The following is a 22725-nucleotide window of genomic DNA, read 5'->3' on the forward strand; positions in this document are numbered from 1 at the left end:
ATCCTGTCCTGCCCTGTCCCGTTCGGGCCCCGACCAACTTGCCATTCTTTTCTCACGGGGATCTCTCGACGGCCGTCCACCGTCTCTTCCCGGGACTCCTCTCGCGCTTAATTGAAGATTCACCGCCCCAAAGCCCCGCCTGACTCGCGCTACGGACAGGTAAGAGGGGGGAGGAGCCTGATTTCTCGTCACTGCCCATGACCTTCAGGTTCACTCCGCTGCCACGACCGCTCCAGAGCGTGAACTCCTCTTGTATACTGTCTGAGCAACCGACGCTGAGCGAACTTGGTGTTGCGAAAGCGTCACTTGACGACTCGGTCGTCTCGTCGCGGGAGTATCGACTTCCTCGCCGCCACAGTCCCGTGGGAGGCTCATCATCCACTGTGTCTGCTGCATGGGATCTCTGACTTATGCTTCTAGCAGGCATCAGCGATGCAGAGCCGCGCGGCGCCACTGACTCCCCTAGGCTGAGTCCTTCGGGGGAATCGGCTCCAACAGCTCGACGACTGGCAAATGCCGGTGACTTTCCAAGCCGAGGTGAGTTCAAGCCTAGTGGATTGGACGGGGCACGGAGGTGTTCAGTAGATGCTATGATTTTCATGTCGTAGTCCTCCGATATGGTCAAATCCAGAGATCCTCTTCTGCGTGTTGGAGACAATGGTTCCGAGGGAGCTTGCTGGGCTTCTTTTCTCACTGCCATAGACAAGGAAGAAAGGCCCACGTCGCGCAAAGCCGGTGCGGCTGTAAGCAACCTGATCAGAGCATTGCAGCCGGCCTGATGGGTAACCAGAATGACCACGAGTTCTTCGTCGTCATCTTGCTCGTCACGGTTGTTCCCACCTGCGTCATTCTGGCTCTCGTAGAATGCAATCATTTTCTGCAGACCATTGCGAAACCTTCGATGCATTTTCCCCCAATCCTCGTCGAAGGGCCCACCATCGCCCCAGTCAAGTGGTTCATTCTGGCTGTCCCAGTCCCGGTCAATCTCTACACAAGCATCTCGTGCATGAGCCACAAATCCCGGGGGGATTTTGTCAGAAGATCCAATTGCATAATTTGGCATGGGAGGGCTATAACCCAAAGGTCCTTGAAGAGCTCTGTTCAATATCCGCGCACCATTTGCTAACTCGGTCGCAAAAGAGATATTGCGTGGACGCTTGGGAAGAGAATGGCCAACGGCCGCCATAGCCCGTAAGCCGGTCTTTTCATGGACTGGTACAGGTGTGATTTCGATTTCTGCCTCTTCCGTGTCGACTGGTGGCAGGTTAAAGGCGAGGGAACTTGAGAGATCGGCGCCTTTAATCTCTTCTTGTGGGGTTTGTAGGCTCATCTTCGCTTGTGAGACGAGGACGGCGGAAGGGGGAGGAGCAGAGCCTTCTTGGAAATAGCCGGCAGATTGCCATTCCCCCAGAAATGCATCAATGCGCAACTTGCAGGTGTTGTAGCCAAGACGGTTTGTGTGCTCCTTGTCGTTGCTCGTTACGCGTTCGAGAGACGCTCGGTCAACTTCACTCGAGTCCGCAGCCGTGTCCAGCGCTTCGTCCATGGGCGAGAGGTTAGAGCGGGACGAGAGTTGGCGCGACTTCATGTGCGGCCGAGAGTGGTTCTGAGGATGTTGTATGCCCGCGGCAATCGCAATAGAAGATTGGACACATCGCAGATATGGCGAACTGTGGATGATAATCTTCCGTCTCTTGCGAGGCTGAGCCTCTTGCACACCGTCTTCCTTGCCCTCACTTTGAGGTTTGGATTGCTTGTTGAGGTTATGCAGTTCACTGTTGATCCTCAAACCCAAGGTTTGGCACTGGATCCAGCCGCCATAGGACAGAGGAGGGTCGTAAGGGGCTTCGGCAGTGGCGGTCCAATTCCTATCCGCCTGATCAAGACGGGCGCCGTGACTATTAAACAAGAATCAGCGTCGACGTTCGAAAAACCAAGAAAATTGGGAAGGATGTTGCACCGGACGACAAAGACTACAGCTGGCTGTTTCCCCATTTTGAAGGACTGGCTCTTCCAGCGCCAATGAGTACTATTCAGATATTGCAATGTGAACGTAGGGGATATACGTCAATGTTGCAGAATTGCGGGGGTAGGGCTGGCAACACAAAGGAGTCGGTTCCCGACAGCGAGACAGAACTGAAAAGCAATGAGACGTGCCGGGTCACCCCAGGCGTAGACGCGACATCTTGAAGGAGAGAGTAAAATGTACCAGGTTGATGGTACAATACAAAAGTCGAGACTGCGAGAGAAGTGGCGAGAAAACAGAATTCACTTGTGTTTGGTTGCAGGCGACGGTTTGGACGGTCAAGGACGGTGAAGGGTCACGGTGGGAATTATTTTGGGTGCGTCGGCTGCGGCGTGAATCCGGATTGTGACATCGACATCCATTTCACTCCCCATTCACTCATCGGTCCGCCTGCTTCTTCGGCCTTGACAAACACATCAACACACATTCAGGTCAGTGGGCGGAATTTGTTCCAGGTATGGACACTGCCAGCTTCTTGTTGGTACGTTTATCCCCAGTCACTGACACTGGCAAACGTCAAGCGCACGATGTCAATCTTGCCACAAAGGTCACAATGAACCAGGGAGACCGGTACTCCAGACTCAACCCGTGAACTGCGCTGTAAAACCGTTTGAAGATACTCATCGGCTGCTACAATTGTCTTACGGGTTCCAGCCATCAACCAGGTACGAGGTACTTGGAAGGACAAGAGCAGGCGACAACCTCGACAACCTCGGCAAGCCTCCAGTACCCGCTTGGTGTCTCTCTCCGTTTCATCCACGGGCGTCGGGCGGCATCATGATAGTCCGCAGCGGTCCTCGTCTCGGACCGGCAGCCCGCGTATCTCTTGATCAATCTCGTTTCAAAATTGAACACCAAGAAAAAGGCCTCGAACACGCGCACAAGCAAGCTTACTTATTCTCCGGGAGGACTTGACAGGAGACGCTAATCCATGGCCGTATTCATCTCGCTTGAAACCTGATGTTCTGCTAGATCAGCAGGGCGGGCTTCACTTCGAACATGGGATTTGCACAGTTGCACTGGGATTAGGGCAGTTGGTCAGGGAGAGCTCATGGGTAAAAGAGCAGGACAATGGAGAAGAACCCGCCGATGGGATTTTGTGAGGTGGCAAAAGGTAAGGAATCAATCTTGCTCTTGTGGATGACCAGGCGCGGCTCGTGAGGCCAGGATCTTGCCAGCTCACCCACCCTCTTTTGGACCGTTTCATGTTGGTGGAGCAGCCACTACAACTCGGCCCCTGGAGCAACCTGAATGGGCGAAGCCCGCAATGCTCTAATGGAGTCTCGACAATACTCGGTACTTAGATACATACAATAGGTACTGTACCCCCCGGCAATTTTAGCGATGAGGGATCTGCCGCGCCCGTGCTCACGACGCCTCAAGCGCGTCCTGTTAGCAGGGCTCAAGGCCCTGACTTGAGTTGATGATGGTACACCAGTCATGGTTGGTCTGCTTTTCTTCCTCATGGACACCACAGTTCACAATACGAAGGAAAGGGGAGGCTACAGTACGTACAAGGCGCAGAGTCTGATTGCCAATTCGTCGGCATTGTCCTGCTACCTTCCCTTGCTTTTTCCTCCCTTCTGAGTTGTGTGTTTCGAAGAGCTGGTCACAACCCACTAACTCTCCACATTGGTCCATCGTTAGGCATCCGACCATGCCGATGGTGTCCTCTTGTTCCTGACGATCTGGAGCCAGGAGTTTGCGGCTGCATCCAATGCCATCGCCTGCTTTCCTCGTGCCCCTTGCATGGCGCAGGCATTCTGCCTTGTTCCTACTGGCACTCGGAGGAGGGATCCCAGTGGCTCTGTTGCGAAGGTCAGTCGATCCACGTCGCTTCTTGTTCTTTCGCGCGTTTCAAAGTCCTCATTCATCTTTTTGCTTGTACCCGTTCGTCGAAGATGGACTTGTTCTTTCTTTGACCGGCAACCTGCATTGTCATGATCTACCTCGTACTGTACCTTCTTATCCACTCTCTTCTGAAGCGGATTGCGCACCTGATAATCGAGATTCTTCGTCCCGTGCCCGCTCTCGCTTTCGTTCGCCTCTTATCCGTTCCTGCATCCTGTGGCTCACTCTCAAATTGATTTGTCCAGATTGGCAAATCCGCCCTCAACAATGACGCTATCTTCCTTTCATTTGCAACAAGGTCCTGGCCCCCAGGGATCAATACGTGGTCAAAGCATTAGGGCTGGCAGTCCCAAGCTAGACCCCTCGTCATGATTTCAATCCATCCAGGGCCGTTAGAACTATTTCCACCATCCTGTCAGAAGCGGGAAGCCTGGCAAGAGGCCAAAGGCAAACTTTTGGATCCTTTATCCACATGCTTCCCGCTCCCATTGAACGGTTCCCACGCGAGAGAGTCGTCACTAAGTATCGTTATTGGTCCAGGCATCTTCCCTGTTGACATCGGACTTTTGCTGCTTCTCTTTTCTCCTCACGGAACCTTGCTATCTACTTCACTCATTACTGTACTCCGTCCATTTCGTTGCTTTTAACTTGCTGGTTCTTGTTTCTCATTCGTGTCCTCCGCTTCAGCCGGAACTCTTCTCTTCAACTCGACATTCTCGTTTCCGTCTCTCTTTTGCTCACTTTTGTCCCTATCGAAGAGTTATTTCCGATCCCATACTCTCCCGTGCCATTCCAAATTCTACTCACTTCCTGACCGGCGTATCCTTGGTCTTCGCGGCAACAATCCGCAAATAATCGCAAAGACCGTTTTTCACCGATACCGGCAAATCTGAATTCGAGTCTTCTCAGTTCAAGTGTCCTGAGGGTCGTGTCAGCTCCTGTCAACCTTCCGGCCAGCTAACGCCAGGCACCTCGACATCTTATCAGTTGATCCTTGCACCAGCTGTCAATGCATCCGTCACCGAATATATCATCTTAACCCTATAACTGGGACACTCACTCTCCACTGAGTACCTACGACCCTTTCGAGGGGACCCGATGTTCCCTATCCTTGTCGCGGCGTGTTATCTTTCTTCATGACGACTCTTCTCGATGACACTGGGTTACCGGTATGGGTTTACATCGTCATAATTGCTGTCGGCTCGATCCTTCTGTTGCTCACCATTGCTGCTGCGTTACGATGTTGGTTTCTGCGTCGGAGGGCCAACCAACGGAGAGAGGTGGACAACCTCACCGGCCCTCTTCGCCGCGTTACCTTGAGACGGGGGCGGATAGTTCCAACTTCACAACACCTGTCTTTAACAGGCTCTAAGTTCGGCATGAGGCAGTTTGGGGTTCTAGCAGACAACGAATCGACCATGACTGGTAGAAAAAGTCCTTTCGAATGGTGGAGCACCATTATGGACCGATCACAGTCTCGACAAGAATACATGTCTCAAGCGGAGACTGGATCAATAAATACTCGACCCACGTCCAGAGCCACCACCATTACACTTCGAAGGGAATTGTTCACTGCCACTCCCGTCCAGACTCCCGAAAGATCTAAAGAGCCGCTTGCCACGAGAACTTGGGAAATAACAATCCCTTCACCATCGCCATCGCCGTCACCATTAGGACCAAATAAGCATACCAACTTTTCCAGATCATTCAGCAATCGTGCTCCTTCATCACCGGTCACACAAAGATCTCAAGCGACTCTTTCCCGAATATTAGAACGTTCGCCTCATCAGTCTATGATCAGTACAGCAAACGGACCGAATATGTCCCCACTGCCTCGTTCTTCTTACCATTCCGCAATAAACCCGTTGGATAGCACACCGCTGGCAGGGCAATCACCACAGCCTAGCCCTGCCATCCCGCGGGAGCAAATGACTCTTACCGTCCCGGCTGCGACTACTCGATCCAAGACGTCGCTAAGTCGACAACAAGACCACCCCAGCTCCTCAAACTTGATACCCTCATCCAACAGACAACATGAGCTAAACCCTTCGCCACCGACAGCATCTCGTCTTCTAGAACCGAAGCCGCTCCCGTATCCAATGCCCCCATCAGCTACGCACTCAAGCCTTGCCGATGTCCGCTCTCAAGTCTCTAGTTCCTTTTACCGACAGATGAATCAATCTCAGGCCAATCTGTCTCATCCACGCCAAGACAGCAAGACCAACTCTCCTGCCACGTCCACTACAAACCTATCTAGGATGTCCGTCTCCAGCATTGGCCCTAGCGGAATCATCTATGAAACCCAGGTTCCCCGTTTACATCACTCCACGGATTATTGGTCAACCAGGTTGGATATACACGACGTTTCTTCTCATGAACGAAATAGCTCCGCGCCTCGCTCTGGCCACTCTTCTCGAAATTCAAGCACAGACCAAACACTACGGCCTCAGAACTCCTCTCCTGGTCAATACAGAGAGCAGGAGAGGGAGAACGTCATGGGGATCTTAACGGTGCCCGGGAAGAACAATCAGAAAGTCCTCAGAAAGAAGTCTTTGAAGAGAATGCAAGTTGTCAGCTCAGTTGCAACATAGGCTGACATGAGCTCGAGGATATGGATTCAGTGGTTGTGGGTGGTAATATGCTATTCTTACTCATTTTCTTTTCGAGCGGCGACGATCTTTCTGACGAAACACCATGACCAACTTCCTGAGGGTATTGCGTTTTCCCGGGGGATGCGCCCCACAAGTCTACACACGGCCGAGACGACCTCTTTGACCTTCACTTATACCTGGCTTACGAAGTTTTTGGTTTCAGATAACTGGGTCTGGAATCTGGGATCTGAGACAATCTTTTTCCATTGATGTCACTATATTGGGCTTGCCCCTTCATCGAGGTTTCGCCTCCCTATGTACCTACCTTCACTTACGAAAACAAACCACACTCCGCCGCTCAGCAGCAGGCAAATAAATCTATTCTACTTTTGTTTTTGTTTTTTTGTTTTTTTGAATTATCACTATTTTACAGAATTGGCCAAGTTTCGACTCGGTATCGTCAGGAGGACCACATCCCCGCTTTGCGGCCTGAGGAAGAAAGAATGTTGAACCCTGGCGTGTGTGGTAATGAGGTACCTACGTAGCAAGACAGGAGCTCGTACGTCCAAAACAGTACAAAGGCGAGAACTACATACCCAGAGAAGGTACACATAGCAAAATTAATCACAAATACAGTGGCCAGACGTACCCTCCGAGAAGGATGGCTAGCGTCATCCTTGGTCGTCTCAAGTGTGCGACTTACCTAGTAGTGTGTGTTTAGAGTGCTCCATTTGTATAGTCGTGCCTTCGCCGTGAGGGAATACAATACACAGTGCGCAGTGCTCCGAATCCCGACCCTCACACGGCTCCTTCGTCAAGGCCATCAGTGCCCAGTCGGTGCGCCGCCTCGCCTATCGAGATACTCTGGGGACGCAGGGGTATACATTTATACGTCCCTACTCTGCCTACGTAGGTAGTATGTTCATAACTCGAGGCACGGCCCGACACGGCGAAGCGAGCGAGCTGAGCCCAGCGAGGTGAGTGACTGAGCGGACGTTACAGGCGACTGAGGCGATTGAAGTGGCGCCCATGAAAAGGGATGGAGGTCGAGATCTTCGTAGCATTGAGATTTTAGGCCATATCCTGCATTTGTGGATGATGATGGATCAAACAACAACGATATATGGGCACAATCAACCATCGGCCGCATCTGGTCATCAATGCCCTTATAATTGTGGTTGTGACGGTCTCTCTGAACGACAGTGTGCTGGGTTTCAAGGTGATAGTACTGTACAACGCCGGCGCTATGCCTGCGACGGCTGGGCGCCACCTTCCACTAATTCCACCCATCGAGTAAAATCCAGCTTCATCCCGTCTGTCCTCCCCTTCGGAACCTCAACCCTCAGTCTTCTTTTCATGTAGCTCATTCCACATCCAGACCTCTCCAAGGCCTAGCTCGCACTTAGTCAACGTCCTCGATCCGTTGCACAATCATGGCGGTCGCTGCACCGCCACCGTTGCAAATCGCCGCGCATCCGTACTCGCCCGGCTTCAGTTGATGTAGCAATGTCGTCAAGATACGCGAGCCCGAGCTGCCAAGGGCGTGGCCGAGAGAGATGGCACCACCCAGCATATTCACCTTAGCGTCCTCTAGACCGAGAATCTGTGAACAAGTCAGCCAAAAAGGCTTTCCTATATGATTTCATTACTGTGCAACTCACCTGTTCATTTGCCTTAATGACTGCCGCAAACGCCTCATTAAATTCCCAAATCGCAATGTCGTCTTTGGTCAACCCGGCCCTTTCTAGCGCAATAGGCACAGCTTTCGCGGGCGCGATAGGGAAATCCACCGGATCAATCGCTGCATCAGCGGAACTGATGATCCGTGCAAGCACACGGCTTCCCTTGCCATATTCCCGCGCAATGGCCTTGTTGCCCAACACCAAGGCACTTGCACCATCATTGAACGTCGACGAATTTGCAGCCGTCACCGTTCCTTGTGAAGGATCCTTCACAAACGCCGGCTTTAAAGTCGGCACCTTATCCTTTTTTAGGTTGTTATACCCTTCGTCTTCGGAGATGATAATGTCACCCTTCTTCCCCTTAACAGTGACGGGCACAACCTCGTCTTGGAATTTGCCCTCCGCCCAAGCCTTTTGCGATCTTTCAAAGCTTCTGATGGCATATTCATCCTGCATTTCTCTGGAGATGTTGAACTTCTTCGCCGTGTTTTCTGCGCAGTTACCCATATGAAACTGGTTATACACATCCCAGAGCCCGTCTTCAATCAATCCATCCTTCAGTTGCATGTTTCCGAACGCTGGGTTCTGAGCTGCTCTGGGCAGGTAGTAGGGCACACGAGACATACTCTCCATACCACCTGCAATTTGCGCCTCGGCCAGTCCAAGCTGGATATTCTGCGCCGCGAGGACAACTGCTTTCAATCCCGAAGCACAGACCTTGTTGATCGTTACGGCTTCAACGGTTGAAGGTAAGCCAGCGAATATGGCGGCTTGTCTGGCCGGTGCTTGACCCAACCCCGCCGCCAGGACATTGCCCATATATACATCTGTTATCTTGGATATAGGGACTTTTGACTTCTCAATAGCAGACTTGATCGCAATGGCGCCCAGCTGTGGAGCGGACACGCTCATGAAGCTGCCGTTGAACTTGGCTGTCGGAGTGCGGGAGGCAGAGAGAATGTATGCTTCGCCGATCTCTTTGTTGCGAGTCATAGGGGAGGTAGCATTAGTGCTCATCTGGCTACGCATCTGGAAGAGGCGGGCGCTGGCGCTGGCGGTGGAGGAGGCGCGAGACGCCATGCGAGCGGCGGAAGAGGTAAGGAAGGGCATCTCGACGGTGTTGGAGCGTTGAGGATCCAGGTTGGGAACAGGCTCGAACAGGGGCACCGGGGTATATACTAGGCAGTCAACTGCACATGTTAGGTCAAGCTTTGGTCTTGCTCGAGCGGGGAATGAGGAGCAACGGTTGCGGGAGACGTGTTCGATACAACGAGTATTAAAAGAAATCGCTCGAGCTTGAGGTAGAGACGCCCTACTAATCAGTCAAGATCACAGGGGGAGGCAGAGCTCCATTCATAAAGTATTGGGAGGCAAACTAGTCCTTCGATCTCTCATAGTCCACGAGGCGCGGAATCTGATCTTTCGGATCCGTGATTTTTCGTAAAGGGCGGAAGCACAACCTCGGCTGCGACATGGAGGAATTTCGGAAGAAGTTGGAGGTCCCTGCCGGCCCTCTTGGCAGTCACGTGGTGCCATCGGCGCTACGAGGGCCGGAACCCCATGGCTCGATGACTAATAAGAATACGACGGAGTATAGCCACCCTCGTGACTTCTCTTCTGGCTAGGGTGGAGTGTTCATCGTCACTTCTGGAAGGCTGACTCGGGGAATCGAATGGAGGGCAACCACTCTTCGTATTGGTATTGGCGTGCCACTCCGTCTTCGCTGCTCTTCCATCTCTCAACCTCGCGTGCGTCTTTCCTGATCTCCTTCCCTCTTACACCCCTTGAACTACAAACAAGCCAATACCTAGAATAGCTTCTCAACCGACTCTCCCATCGCCTACGCTATCTTAAAACCCAGAGAATTCACCATGTCCACCTCCGCACGACGCCGCCTGATGCGGGACTTCAAGGTACGCAGTTTCCATCCTTAGGATATGGCTTTGATCCTGCCACTTAGTGTCCTATGAGTACTAACCGGGTCCTCTTATAGCGTATGCAAACAGATCCTCCTGCTGGTGTCTCTGCCTCTCCTATCGCCGACAATGTCATGACCTGGTAAATCCTTACCCCTCACCGTCCCTGTCATCTCCGGAACAACTCTCATAGGAATCTAGGAATGCCGTAATTATTGGTCCTGCAGATACTCCGTTCGAAGACGGCACATTCAGACTTGTCATGCAATTCGAAGAAGCCTACCCGAATAAGCCTCCTGGGGTCAAATTCGTTTCACAAATGTTCCACCCAAATGTGTACGGCACTGGCGAGTTGTGCTTGGATATCCTTCAGAACCGGTGGTCTCCAACCTACGATGTCGCCGCAATCTTGACGTCTATTCAGAGTCTATTAAATGACCCAAACACGAGCTCTCCGGCAAATGTCGAAGCCAGCAATCTCTACAAGGATAACCGGAAGGAGTACACCAAGAGAGTGAGAGAGACTGTGGAGAAGAGCTGGGAGGATTGAAGCAGTGAGAGTCATCATAAAGAACTGCGAATGGCCTAGTCTTTCAGCGACTGCATCAACAAGCGGATGGGCGGCGTTGGGTGTAGCATCGGATATTTTCTATCAGTCAAAGTGGGATTTTTTTTTTCCCCAATAAGGGTGTGCTTGGATACGGAACATCGCATTGTCTTGCCAACACTTGAATGCCTCGAGATTAGCGAAGGAGTTTCTGCGACAAGTTTTCCCCTCAAGGGCTCAGGCTTGACGGCCATGCCAGAGCAGCCTTTCTGCTCTCCATTCTCCAGGCCTTCGCCGAGATTGAGCTTCATGCGCGTCACAGTGCGTCCAGCTTGGTCAGGTAGCTCCATGGTACCAATTTCAATCGTTGTATTCCAATGGTATCGCACCATCGATAGTCTACAATCCTATGCCTGGTAATATTAAACCAGAGACATGACCGCATGAACAGGTGAACCCGCTTAATCTATTCGCTCGTAATCGTATCACATCTATCATCGGGAGGCCGTGGTTAATATATCTCCTCTCTGTCCTGATGTTCCATCTGTTTGGTCTTCATGCTAGCGCCCCCATAGGATCCCACAGCGGCAGAACGACCGGCTCGCCCTTCAACACATCGCGGACCTCCTTTGCCACAAATCCCGGGTCCACCACGACCTGGTAGACAAACTCATCCATCCATTTATCTGTCATGACGAAGTAACCTTTCTCACCGGCGCTCTCGCCCCAGGAATTCATCACTCGCCACCGCACGCTCTTCTCGCGGCCCTTACCGTCGTCTTCCATTTGGACGCCCGTCAAGACCATGGCGTGCGTCATTGCGGACTCTCTTACTTTCAGGCGCTGAGACTTGGACAGATTGAGCGAGATGTTGAATGCGAGGCCGTAGTCGTACAGTTCCGGATCCATGATGCCGCTCTGCGAGTTGGAGAATTTGCCCACGTCGCTGCCGAAGAAGACAGGGAGGCCGGCGCGAAGCATCGCGATCGCCGCTCTCTTCATCGTTGCCATGTCCACGTTGACGTAGGTGATTGGTCGTCCGCCGACGACGTTACCTAGACGTGAGACGGTGAGAAGGCCCATGTACTTGTTCCGGGGATCGTTCACGAGGCTGAACATGCGGGAAACGTCAGCACCGCCCGAACTTCTCACTGCACTCGGCGTGGAGAGGGATTTGGCCAGTTCGAGCGGCGTCATTGTTATTCTGTGGTACTTTTCGTCCTTGTCGTAGAATTCCCATGTGAACTTCTCGTCTGGTTTGGGAGGAGGACCCAGCATGAGCGTGAGGATGCAGTGAATTTCACGCATCATTTTCGCTTTTGCAAGAGCCAACGAGGATGACCTTTTGGTAGGGGACGAGACTCCGTTACGGACCAGAGCGCGCAGAGCAAGACCGTCTTCTCGCAATTTTGTTGTCAGGATCGAACCCATGGCCGAGGAGTTCATGGCGTTGTAGCTGTCCGGGTACAACTTTTGTGGAACCTGCATGTCACCACAAACATCAGTATTGAAAGCTCTAGTACGATCATTCGGACAAGCATTGCCTTACCAATCCGTATTTCTCGACCAGGTTACTCGCCATGTCCCACTGTCCACCATCATTGACCGGTGCCGACAACAACTCCTGCACCTCTCTGTCTCCCAAGTCCTTTTCCGCCGTGTCAATCATTTGCTCTAGAAACCAATTCGCCTTCTCCATCTTATCCCAGAAGAACAAATAAGACTGACTCAACTCGAACTCTTTTAGATTATATTTCTTCATAATCGGCACACGCAGCACGTTTGTCGTTGCGAATAGCCAACATCGTCCTGAGGAGCGTTGGTTTGTCACAGGTGACCCCTCAAACGGGATCTTGACGTTGAATGTTTGTGTGTCAGGAAGAGTTGCGACTTTATTGCTGATGACAGAGCGGATATCGTTTGAGAGGAGGGCATTCAACGCGAGGCGGTTCTTCGGGGAGGAGAGAAGTTCTCTTTCCCATTCTGAAGCGGCTTTTATGTCCAGAGAGGGGTCGGTTGAGTAGGAATGCGGGATGCCCTTCTCGGCTTCGACTTGAACATACTCGTGCTCGGTTTCGATTTGGTAGAGCTTGTCGCGTGTGCGGAGTGACTGGAGTTGTTGGATGAGGATCTTCTCGACCGCGGGCTCATTGACGTTGGACGAGCTCTGCGAGTTGCCCATTTTGACGGCGATTGATGGGAGAAAGCGGCGTCGAGGAGTACGAGAGGCTGCACTTGTCTATGAAGGAGGGAGTCGAGATGAGACGAAAGGGAGAGCTCTGACGGCGGGGAGATTGGAAGATCAATGGAGCCTCGCAGATAAGCGATAATGGGCGCAATGACCCAGTAGAAGTCACGGGTCGCCTGCCGATTCACTAACCGGCGAGGCCGGGTTGACCGGGTAAGTCGCCCGCACCACGACCCTAAGAGATTTCTACCAGGTGCTCGTTACAGTCTAACTATTAATAAGTTGCGGGGAAGCCTCCCGCCGAATTTGGCGGTTGCAGCCGCTGCTTTTGAAGGTGGATTTCCATTGATGCCAAGAACTCTAAACCTGGCCTTCCCTATCCCAGACTAACTTCCATAGACACAGCCTTCAGTGGGCTCCAGCCTCCTTTCCTATGTACACATACATTTCGCTCTTCAATCAATATAGTTAAAATGATGCACCTCTCTTCATCAGTTATCGATCTTCTCCCTTGATCTGTGTTCCTTGTAGTAGCATCGATGACCCCCATCCTGCCTCTTGCCGCAGCCACGGTTGAAAGCACTTATACTGGGTAGAGGCATCGGCTTTACGCAGTAAAATTTTACGCGCCTGGTTCCAAGCCAAGTTGCCTTCATTCATCCTGCAGCAGTACTTTGTGACCCTCACAAGAAGGAGCCACAGAGCCTTGGTGTACAGCTAACTACTAACTATTACATCTAGGGACATTGCTCTCTAGCTAAATTCAACAACCAATCTGCGCGACACGGGGATGAGGTTCTTGGCGAATTATTGGGCTTTATATCCGTGCTGAAGTAGCAATGCTCGTTCGTCAAGCATGAATCCCTAAAATATGTTGCTTACCACACCTGGCTCTTGCATTTCAAATTGCCAACTCATGAATTTGTTCTCTTGTAGTAGCTTTTGCGAGTTTGTTTCTAGCACCACTCTGAAATACGTGGTTGGCAATATCTTTTGATGTTAAGTCTGCTGTGGAACGTGCTACTAACGTGGAGAAATGAAGCCTTCTTCCCGGCTGTGCATTGCTTGACTGCAGGAGATGATAGAATTTTTGACTCCCAATTCAGGCTCTGATTTCGGGCACGCCGCCTCTTTGGGAGAATTAGTGTCCCACGAATACGCTGCAGCGATGGGCCGAACGGCATTCGTAGGACCCGCTTCTTCGGTAGTGTTTCGGCGACATGCATCCCTTGCGGCACGGCCTTGGGTGCAACTTGGGACAAGGACCTGACTCACTGGGCCATCGAGCTGTTGGGTCACGAGTGCAACACTATTGGCATGCACTGTTGGCTAGGACCCACCATCAACATCCAGTCGTCGCTGGTGTAGGAAGGGGGGAGAGGGGGGAGGATTCGAGTCATATTCCGAGGATCCTCACCTCTCTGGTACGCTGGCAGCGAGCATTATCCGGGGATATGAGAGCAAGAGAGGACGAGCAACACCGAAACATTTCGTGGCCACGACCAATAGCGCAAACGGAGGGCCGTCAACATCATCGCCGAGCGAGCCCTGCGCGAAGTCTCCATGTGGCCTTTCCAGACCGTGGCGCGTGACGCTCAACCTGGCGTCCTAATCACCACGTACAACGAGATGAACGGTATCCACGTTGTTCAGGACCCGCGTATCATTACCAGCAATGTGCGGGAGGAGTGGGGTTAGAATCCCCTAGCGATGAGCGACGGGCATGGAACTTTCTCTACGACTGAAGCCGTCAATTCAGGGATGGACGTCAAGATGCCCGGTCTTCCCAAGATGCGAGACCGGTCGGGCGACTTTGTGCAGAGCTCACGCCTGATCAAAGAGTCTGTGTTGGATCGAGGGGCCGGCGGGTCCTGCAGTTTGTGATACGTGCCTCAAAATTAAAAGTCGCAAAGGCAGAAGCCACGTGCAATTTCCCTGAAGATCGGGCATTGAACAGGGAGGCATCCGGCAAGAGCGAATGAAGGCGATCTCCCTCCCCTTTCGACCCGGTTAGAGAAGGCGACGTTGGTGAATTCACATATGAAACTCCCTGTTGTCTTTGGCGGTGGGAGCGCCGTGGTTCAACCATACCACACCGTTGCGCCCTGGGAGGCGCTAAGTGAGCGTTGTGCGGCCTGCTTGTGTCGAGACGACTTAGGAGGTCAGCATGCCTGTTTACGAGACGCTTCCTCTTCTCAGCAAGCTTATCTGCCGGCCGGACAGATCGCATATAGTAGGTATCATGTACTTCTGCACTTCTCCTGTTGGTACTCCCAGGCGGATGTGTGTGGGACAAGAACACTTTCAGGCGTCATATTGTCAGCCCATGGACTGCAAAGACCCAAAATCGAACTCTGATCTCTTCTACATTACGGCAAAGGTCATCTTCACGCTGGACGAGTTAGGGATGAAGGATTTTGGATTGTCGGTCTATGGCATAGCGAACCTCTACCTAGACGGAGAGTTCATCACTGAGGAGACAACCCGCAAGCAGGAGGCCGGCAGCATATCCTTTCGCAAAGTACCTCGAGCGAAAAGGCTCTAAGTCACTAGAGTATGGAAAGGAGTACGAGCTGACTATCGAATTCGCGAGTTCTGCGACCTCAACGAGTTCCCAGATCGGCGTCACCACTTTTGGTGGAGGAGGGTTTCGCCTCGGTGCCACCTGACGAATTGATCCCGCTGTCTCCGTTCAGCGTGCATGCGATCTTGCTGCTGAAGCAGACTACTCTATTCTCTGCACAGGGCTTAATGAGGAATGGGAATGCGAGGGCTTCGATAAGTTGGACTTCTCATTGCCGCCCGGAGTGGACGAGCTGATTTCGGGCGTCCTAGCCGCGCAGCCAAATACTATTATCGTGACGCAATCGGGCACACTGCTTAAGATGTTATGGGAATCTGAGGCTAGATCGATCGTGCACGCCTGGTGCGGAGGCAGCGAGGAAGGAAATGGTGTTGCCGATGTGCGCTTTGGCAAGGGCAATTCTAGTGCCTAGCTGTGTCTCATCTGGCTCGAGGAGATCAGAGACAATCCTGCCTATTTGAACTGGGGTAGCATTCGGGGTCGCGAGCTCTATGGCGAGGATGTGTTTGCGGGCTACAAGTTCTACGACGACCTTGACCGGTCTCCGTTGTTCTCGTTCGGGTGAGTCTTCTCTCTCATCGGCCATGCTTCAATATTTTGTCAAGATACGGCATCTCTTACATCACGCTCGCTCTCACTCCCATCGCGGCATCGAGGGAAAGCCTCTATATCGGCGTCATAAACACGGGCAAATCTGCCGGCACCGAGGCCATCCAGGTCTGCATTCACGCTATGTCGAGCGTTGTACTTCCAGCCCAAAGGGAGCTTCACGGGTTCGTGAAAGTCGAGTTGATGTCCGGGGGATGCTAAGATCTTTTAACGTTCCTATTAGTACGCTGGGAATTTGTGGGACGAGGCGGAGGAGTGGATGTGCGGGAAGGTAGAGTACGAAGTGCTGGTTGGAAACAGTAGTCGCGTGGCGGAGTTGATCTGTGCGGGAAGTTTCCACGTTGAGGAGACAAGGTGGTGGTTGGGATTCCAGGCAGGTACTACGGTGTTATGATCAATATTAGCATTTGATAGCTAAGAAAACCAAAAAACATCTTTAAGAGCTTCGCTCGAATCCTTATAATTCATTCTCGTATCCAAGAAGCGCTCCGTCGGTCACAGGAATCGGAGCAGGTCGAAAGACAAGGCTTAGGACTTTGCATTCCTGTTCCGAGCAAGTCCTAAGTTGGCAAGTGGTACTTTGGAGCAGCTGCAGGTCCCAAATTGCCCATGGTCAGTCCTCAATTTGATGACTTCAACTCCTAAGCCTAGTTACATCCCACTAACTATGTACTCATAGCAGTCTTGGTAGTCTTTTCATACAAAGCCAGCTGCATGTGCGACCCCCTGGAGCTACGGGCGGATTGACTATAATATCTGTATCGTCTTGTGTGCATCAGAAGACGTACGAGTCGTGAATTCTCAGTTTGGACATAGGTGATGCTATTGCGGCGGTTGGCCGCAGATTAAACAGGGATAAAAATGTTCAACTTATGAATCAATCTGCGCCCATTCTTGCCCGCCGGGGGCAAAATGAGTGGATGCATGAGGATGACATTGCCATGCTTCCCTCACCATCATCCAGATAAAGCTCTCATCAGGTGTTTGCAGGGTTTTCCCCGCGAGATTTGTCCGGGGAGTTTCCCATGGTTCCGAGCTGGCATTCCGAGACGACCTACGTGGAGACACTCCTTCGGGATGGTGGTACTAGATAAGTAAAAGAGCGCGTGAGTAACACGGCTCACATCAATAGCATAAGTGCTCGAAAATTCGAAACCAAAGTCTGCAAGGGAGAAAGACAAGCTCAGAAGCCATTTCCCAATACGTTTAGGCCCCTCGCTGCAAATCCACGTTTCCCCCCAATCTCTTCAACGTTAGTCTAGCACCGAAGGGCCTGCAGCGCCTGCACGGGCGAACCAGGAAATGCACAGAAAGGTCCCCGTTGACGTGCCACTCCTGCAGCTCCTTGGGCGACACAACATGTCCTTCCGTCTTAGCGCTGCCCAGGTTCACAATGAAACCATGGCTCCCTACCTTGCCGCCGACCGCGAGCCGGTCTTCGCCGCTGATTAGTTCGCAGATAGCATTGTAGACTGTGGGAGAGATCTACAACGCATCCGCGGCATCATGGGGTGTTTGGGTATGTTGATGCGTTCTTTGGTCCAGGTCGTTTTGTCGCTGGGGACCATGCCTAGGCGGGTGCAGACGTGCTTGGTGTAGAGTTCGCAGGTTTCTTTTGGAGTGGCGCTGGGGAGGCAGAGGAAGCCATGGGTCATGAATAACGAAATTTGGGATGGGCAGAGGGTGGTCAAGGTCTTGTGTTGCAGGATTTCTTGGACTGTGGCCATGTTGGATACTAAGTGGACGTTGAGTTGACTTCAAATGATGATGTAGACGGATGGATGGGACGATATTGAGACAGTTGTTTTAGTCTTTAGCCTTGAGATGTATCTCTTCTTATTCAACATTACCGTACCATATATTGTAACGAAGTACTTCTGAGTTTGGCATGCACGCGCAACAACGCACAGGGGCCTGTCGGGCACGTCGGAAAACGAGAACGCGTTTCTGGTCGGCGGAGGCAAGGCAACACCACCATTCATGCCAACGCCAGAGAAGCACCCGCTGGAGCAACGAGCGCCTAGCACGGCAACTGCGTAAGGAGTGGAAAAAGACAAAAGAGACGCTCAGGAATAGGTTTTGGCATCAATAACCATGCAGTACTCGGCTCAAACTGTAAAGAATGCGACCTGGCCATCAGTATGAAGCGTCAAGCACGCCGGCAACAATTATCTACTAGCACAGCTATTCTCTAACTGTGTGTTACGCATTCCTATCGCTGTTGTTGGTTGTTGTTATTATTGTGGTTGTTATTGTTGCTCCTTTCTACCTGAAAACGTCTTATCCTTAGCTAGGATACTAGCCCTTGTCGTCCTAATACGTGACCAACCAAATTGCCTTTCTGCTACTTTCCCATACCAGCACAGTATAGCCACTTTGCCTTAGTACAATATAAATATGGTATGGCTACACTCGGGAGCTTTATTCATTCACAGCTTATAAAATCCCTCGCCTACAGCTATCCCACAGTCTGTCTAACATTGTACGACTTTCTTCAGATATCTCGTGACTGAGAGACGGGAAAGCGCTCTCCTTGATGTTCGTAGATATGCAGAGCATTGCCCTCTGGGGGTTCGATAAGAGTGAGAGTAGTCGAATTTCTATGGGATTCCCCACGAAAACCCTCTTAGGGATAGACCTTGAGGAGAGGATGATTAAAGTTCTACGCTATCCTTCTCTAAATATTTTTCCGATCCTAAATAACGCCGCTCTATTTCCCTCTCTTGGTTGAAAGATAAGCCCCCGAGACTCTCCACAAAGAGCCGGTCCCCCTTTCCGTTACAGAAGTTCAAACGAAATCTCACAAACCCATCGCCTACCCAACAACCGTGCATTAGTTTTAGGCCATGCATGCTACAAAATATCTCAGCTCCTGTGACCAATGCCGGTCACGGAAAGTGCGATGCCTGAGTAAGTACTCCGTACATAAAGATGCGATACTGGGCATGAAAGCCCTCTAATTCCAATGTCAGAACACAATGAGCTGGACCAGTCTTGTATACAGTGCAATGTACGACATCAGTAAAACAATAGACGACCAGTCAACCGGATGATCCCTGACCATTAATAGAAACGGGGCCAGCAGTGTCGCTTCTCCCCAGTCAGGACTCGACAGATGAGAACGACGAGGACATCAAGCAACCAAGAATTTCGAGGTAGGCATTACTTACTTCGAGTTATTGAATCAGAGCATAACTAAGAGTTAACACCCTTGTCTAGACTTCAACGACCTCTCTCCGAGCGTTCAAAACGTGACTACCGAGTCTCTCACTTCCGTCCCCGATAGGCAACACCCGCGTCCCTCCAGCCCTGGCTTGACCGTCAATGTATCGGATGGCGAGCACTCTGTACCACCTCCGCACGTACAGTTATCGGAGGCCACTCCTCCAGCTGCACCTTCTATTCGCCCGTTGAGAGATCCCGAACTATATGTCGACAGGTTCATCCTTAAAGGAGAATCCTGTGGACTTCGCCAAAACGAGCAATCCATATATGTGGTAAGGACTTCAAGAACCACAAAAACTCCCCTTATAACTTTTGTAAATCCATGTTCTGACTTGCTAATTTCTGCTTATCTATCAAGGGTACCAATGAACATGGTCAGTTCAAAAAGAAACGATCCAGATCATCACCCCCAAGGTTTCTGTGACTAAGAACATATCTACTATCTAAAACAGTTGCCAGTTCAAGCATTGCCTTTTTCTCTGAACACGCTATCAGTGCTTTGTGCGAGAAACTCCGGCATGAGAAGCTAAAGCACTTGATCAATACGCTCGAAGCGGATGGGCAAAGACGCCTTCAGGCTGCAATTCAATCAGACGCACCGCCTCATGAACTCGAAGAACCGTCTCTTGAACTACAGATGCAATACGTTAGATGTAGGACTTGATATCTTTTTCTTGGGGGTTTTTAGATATTCTATACTATTCTGACTTGGCTAACATTCTTCAAGCCTACTTTGAACAGATAAGTCCCATTTACCCATTCTTGGATCAGGACCACTTTGAACGGAAGGCTTTCTCGCTTCAGGACAACTCCCTGGATCCTCCCTACAAGCCCTGGCTAGCACTCTACTATGCTATCTTGAGTCTGGGATGCCTCTATCATGAGGGTGGCTCGTTCAATTCCGGAAAGGGATTGGCGTGGCGATATTTTCGAATATCATTTAGTTATTTTGCCGATGTTTTGATTTCCAAACCTTCCTTGTTGAAGGCTCAGGTGACTATATTTTGAGATCTTGTGAACTCGGTCGAGATTGCTGACGAAGAACTATAGGCATTGACCGCAATGGTATGTCTTTTGCATATGATGGAATGAGTCCAGGCTCAATCTTTCAGGCAATCTTTGCCCTCAACTACTCGAGTCTGCAGCTGGAGACTTTGTGCGTCACAGAAGCTGCAAGGACAGTCATCACATTAGGTCTTCACAAGAAAACTCTCGATCTGGAATCCGACATTGAGGGTCGAAGGACCTTCTGGGTCGTGTACTGCATAGAAAAAGAATACGCCTTCAATTCTACCTTGGCGTCGGTATGTTTCTCTCACCCTCCAACTTTATCTGAAATCTTGACAAATACTGTCTATGTTACAGTTTATATCAGACGGCGACATCGGCTGTCCCTTGCCCAGTGCTCCAAATTCCTTGCTGGAAGGATTCGATTGGCTACACTGCTGGGCGCGGTTCTCGCGCATCCTCTCTCGGACCTACGACACACTGTTTTCCATCACCGCGACATTGAATACGGAAGACAACTATCTCTCATACCTTGCTTGTATAAATCATGACTTGAATGCGTGGAGACAGTCAGTCCCAGAAGCATTCCGTCCAGAAGTGCCAATCCGCCAACATCGGATGCGGCACCCTGTTATGAAAGAGCTAGCTCTACGGAGTCATCTGGCTTATTACAACTTGAGAATCTGCCTTTCACGTCTAACGATCCATGTTACACACGACAAAGACTCGCAACGTCGGTCCGAAGCAAAGCGGGATCTCATGTTGGCGGCTCGTTCCATTGTTGAGCTAATGCAGTTCTGCGCCCTGGAGCCATACTCTCCAGTTTGGTACTGTTTATCTCTCGGAGAATTCCCGCTCATCATGCTAACAATTGAATCCTACCTTAGGAATATCGGCTGTATGCCACTTGTTGCCATGTTCATTCTGTTCGACTTTGTGGTCCAGAACCCCTCTCATCACGAAACCCGGAAGAACATATCGTACCTCGACATCGTGGCGGCGCATTTCGCCAGACTCGATCTGGCTTCCCAAGGAGCTATTCGAGGGTTGACCGTGGCCCAATTTGCCGCAATTGCGAAGCAATTTGTTAATGAGTGCGTTGGGAATCGCGAGGAGGAAATCTACCCTCCCGCGGTCGGGTTGTCGACCAGAATTCTCTCCCGATCGAGCCCCAGAGGGCAGGAGATTGCAGGCGCTGATGTGAGTGAAAACGCGAATGAGCAGGTATGTCGACCCCTCTTCCTCCCAAGGCTGTATTCGGGGGTACCCTCCACTGTATTGTCTTGATATTTTCAGCCTCCGATATTCAGTTGTCACGCGGTGAACTGATTGATATGTCACACGTCATAGAATTTCCCTTTCGACGAAAATTTCTCTGGATCTATGGTGGATGATGCACTTGAATTTCCTGAAGAGAGCAATTCATTGTATATGAACTTACAGCATCCCGGATTCGACATGGCCGACATTTTTGGTCAAACGTTTTTATGAGTCCGTTATGACTGGATCTGACCTGTTAGCGGTCCTTCGATCATGGAGATCAAATCGCCATTGATAATATTACAAAGGAAGAGAATACTCTATACTGATAATCCCTCCCGACGTCTCAACCCCGAAATTATTGAACTTTACCTCCAACGCCTCGTCCGACTCCTTCAAATAGGCCGCGAGACATAGAATCCCACCCATATATCTGGCTCATCGACTCCGACGTCGTCGAAACACCAAGACACCGTCCGCATGAGGGATTTCCGAATCACTTCCACCTCCTCTTCGACCAAGAAACAAACCAACAACGGTCCATGTTTCACGATTTCAAACGTCGCCCCGTGAGTATTCCAAAATGTCTTTGAAAGCGGCCAGAGACTCCATTCCGCTCGACCTCCGTTTTCGAAAGAAGAGACAGCGCAGGTAAGCTTGCCACGGACAACCTCCAGTCCAATCTTCACAAACGAAGGCGTGGTCAAGTGATCCCCTGCGTTTGACGCCGTTGGCTCTGGTAGATCCCGGTGCGGCCGAACCAGGAGTAGTCCTGCTTGATCCCATTCTACGGTGTGTGTGGCGGATGGCCAGGAGATAGTGACTCGTGCACGGCGGAAACGAACCGACGGAAGAGAGACTTTAGAGACCGCAGATTCGAACCGGAAGGCAGGAACAGAGCCGTCGGAGATGAGCGGCTTGCCGACAATGTCTCGACTGCTAGTGCAGGAGAGGGAGAAGAGATCGGGACTGGAATAATTGATGGGGACGAGTCGGAGGGTGTAGGAGCTCATTTTGAGTTGTTGCACACTACTATTCCCTCGAGATGTTTTTGAAAACGTTTCTCATATATCTATATACATATGTCTATACGTGGATGAAGCGCTTCTCCATTTGGCGCAAAAAATCCCGTTAGATGTCGATACGTGAAGGCGATTGAGTATCGACCCGGTGTCGGATTCGATCAGTCTCGGAAACTCCGAGCAAATCAAATTCCCTTGATCAAATAAGATCATTGA

At 51.2% G+C, this 22725-nt stretch overlaps 8 protein-coding genes across 8 annotated transcripts; 4 read left to right on the forward strand and 4 right to left on the reverse strand.

The window, feature by feature from the left end:
* Positions 1-52: 52 nt before the first annotated feature.
* On the reverse strand, positions 53-1995 carry Z519_05378 (uncharacterized protein; the record flags this gene model as incomplete). Its single annotated transcript, XM_016763118.1, has 2 exons — positions 53-1898; positions 1961-1995. The coding sequence occupies 2 exons, from the start codon at positions 1993-1995 to the stop codon at positions 53-55; spliced, it is 1881 nt and encodes a 626-aa protein (XP_016620731.1).
* Positions 1996-5013: 3018 nt separating this feature from the next.
* Z519_05379 (uncharacterized protein) lies at positions 5014-6468 on the forward strand (the record flags this gene model as incomplete). The annotated part of the gene is made up of 1 exon (XM_016763119.1): positions 5014-6468. The coding sequence occupies one exon, from the start codon at positions 5014-5016 to the stop codon at positions 6466-6468; it is 1455 nt and encodes a 484-aa protein (XP_016620732.1).
* Positions 6469-7870: 1402 nt separating this feature from the next.
* Positions 7871-9260, reverse strand: Z519_05380 (uncharacterized protein; the record flags this gene model as incomplete). The annotated part of the gene is made up of 2 exons (XM_016763120.1): positions 7871-8071; positions 8130-9260. The coding sequence occupies 2 exons, from the start codon at positions 9258-9260 to the stop codon at positions 7871-7873; spliced, it is 1332 nt and encodes a 443-aa protein (XP_016620733.1).
* A 761-nt stretch (positions 9261-10021) lies between these two features.
* On the forward strand, positions 10022-10616 carry Z519_05381 (ubiquitin-conjugating enzyme E2 2; the record flags this gene model as incomplete). The annotated part of the gene is made up of 3 exons (XM_016763121.1): positions 10022-10063; positions 10144-10208; positions 10268-10616. 3 exons carry the CDS (start codon positions 10022-10024, stop codon positions 10614-10616), a joined length of 456 nt encoding a protein of 151 aa, XP_016620734.1.
* A 552-nt stretch (positions 10617-11168) lies between these two features.
* Positions 11169-12795, reverse strand: Z519_05382 (uncharacterized protein; the record flags this gene model as incomplete). Its single annotated transcript, XM_016763122.1, has 2 exons — positions 11169-12095; positions 12163-12795. 2 exons carry the CDS (start codon positions 12793-12795, stop codon positions 11169-11171), a joined length of 1560 nt encoding a protein of 519 aa, XP_016620735.1.
* Positions 12796-15127: 2332 nt separating this feature from the next.
* Positions 15128-16195, forward strand: Z519_05383 (uncharacterized protein; the record flags this gene model as incomplete). Its single annotated transcript, XM_016763123.1, has 4 exons — positions 15128-15322; positions 15498-15764; positions 15798-15946; positions 15991-16195. 4 exons carry the CDS (start codon positions 15128-15130, stop codon positions 16193-16195), a joined length of 816 nt encoding a protein of 271 aa, XP_016620736.1.
* A 3228-nt stretch (positions 16196-19423) lies between these two features.
* On the forward strand, positions 19424-21718 carry Z519_05384 (uncharacterized protein; the record flags this gene model as incomplete). Its single annotated transcript, XM_016763124.1, has 7 exons — positions 19424-19491; positions 19679-19865; positions 19961-20212; positions 20332-20523; positions 20585-21054; positions 21115-21451; positions 21578-21718. The coding sequence occupies 7 exons, from the start codon at positions 19424-19426 to the stop codon at positions 21716-21718; spliced, it is 1647 nt and encodes a 548-aa protein (XP_016620737.1).
* Positions 21719-21882: 164 nt separating this feature from the next.
* Positions 21883-22500, reverse strand: Z519_05385 (uncharacterized protein; the record flags this gene model as incomplete). The annotated part of the gene is made up of 1 exon (XM_016763125.1): positions 21883-22500. The coding sequence occupies one exon, from the start codon at positions 22498-22500 to the stop codon at positions 21883-21885; it is 618 nt and encodes a 205-aa protein (XP_016620738.1).
* Between the last annotated feature and the right edge of the window lie 225 nt (positions 22501-22725).

This window comes from Cladophialophora bantiana (assembly GCF_000835475.1).
Source record: "Cladophialophora bantiana CBS 173.52 unplaced genomic scaffold supercont1.7, whole genome shotgun sequence".
Classification (NCBI taxonomy): domain Eukaryota; kingdom Fungi; phylum Ascomycota; class Eurotiomycetes; order Chaetothyriales; family Herpotrichiellaceae; genus Cladophialophora; species Cladophialophora bantiana.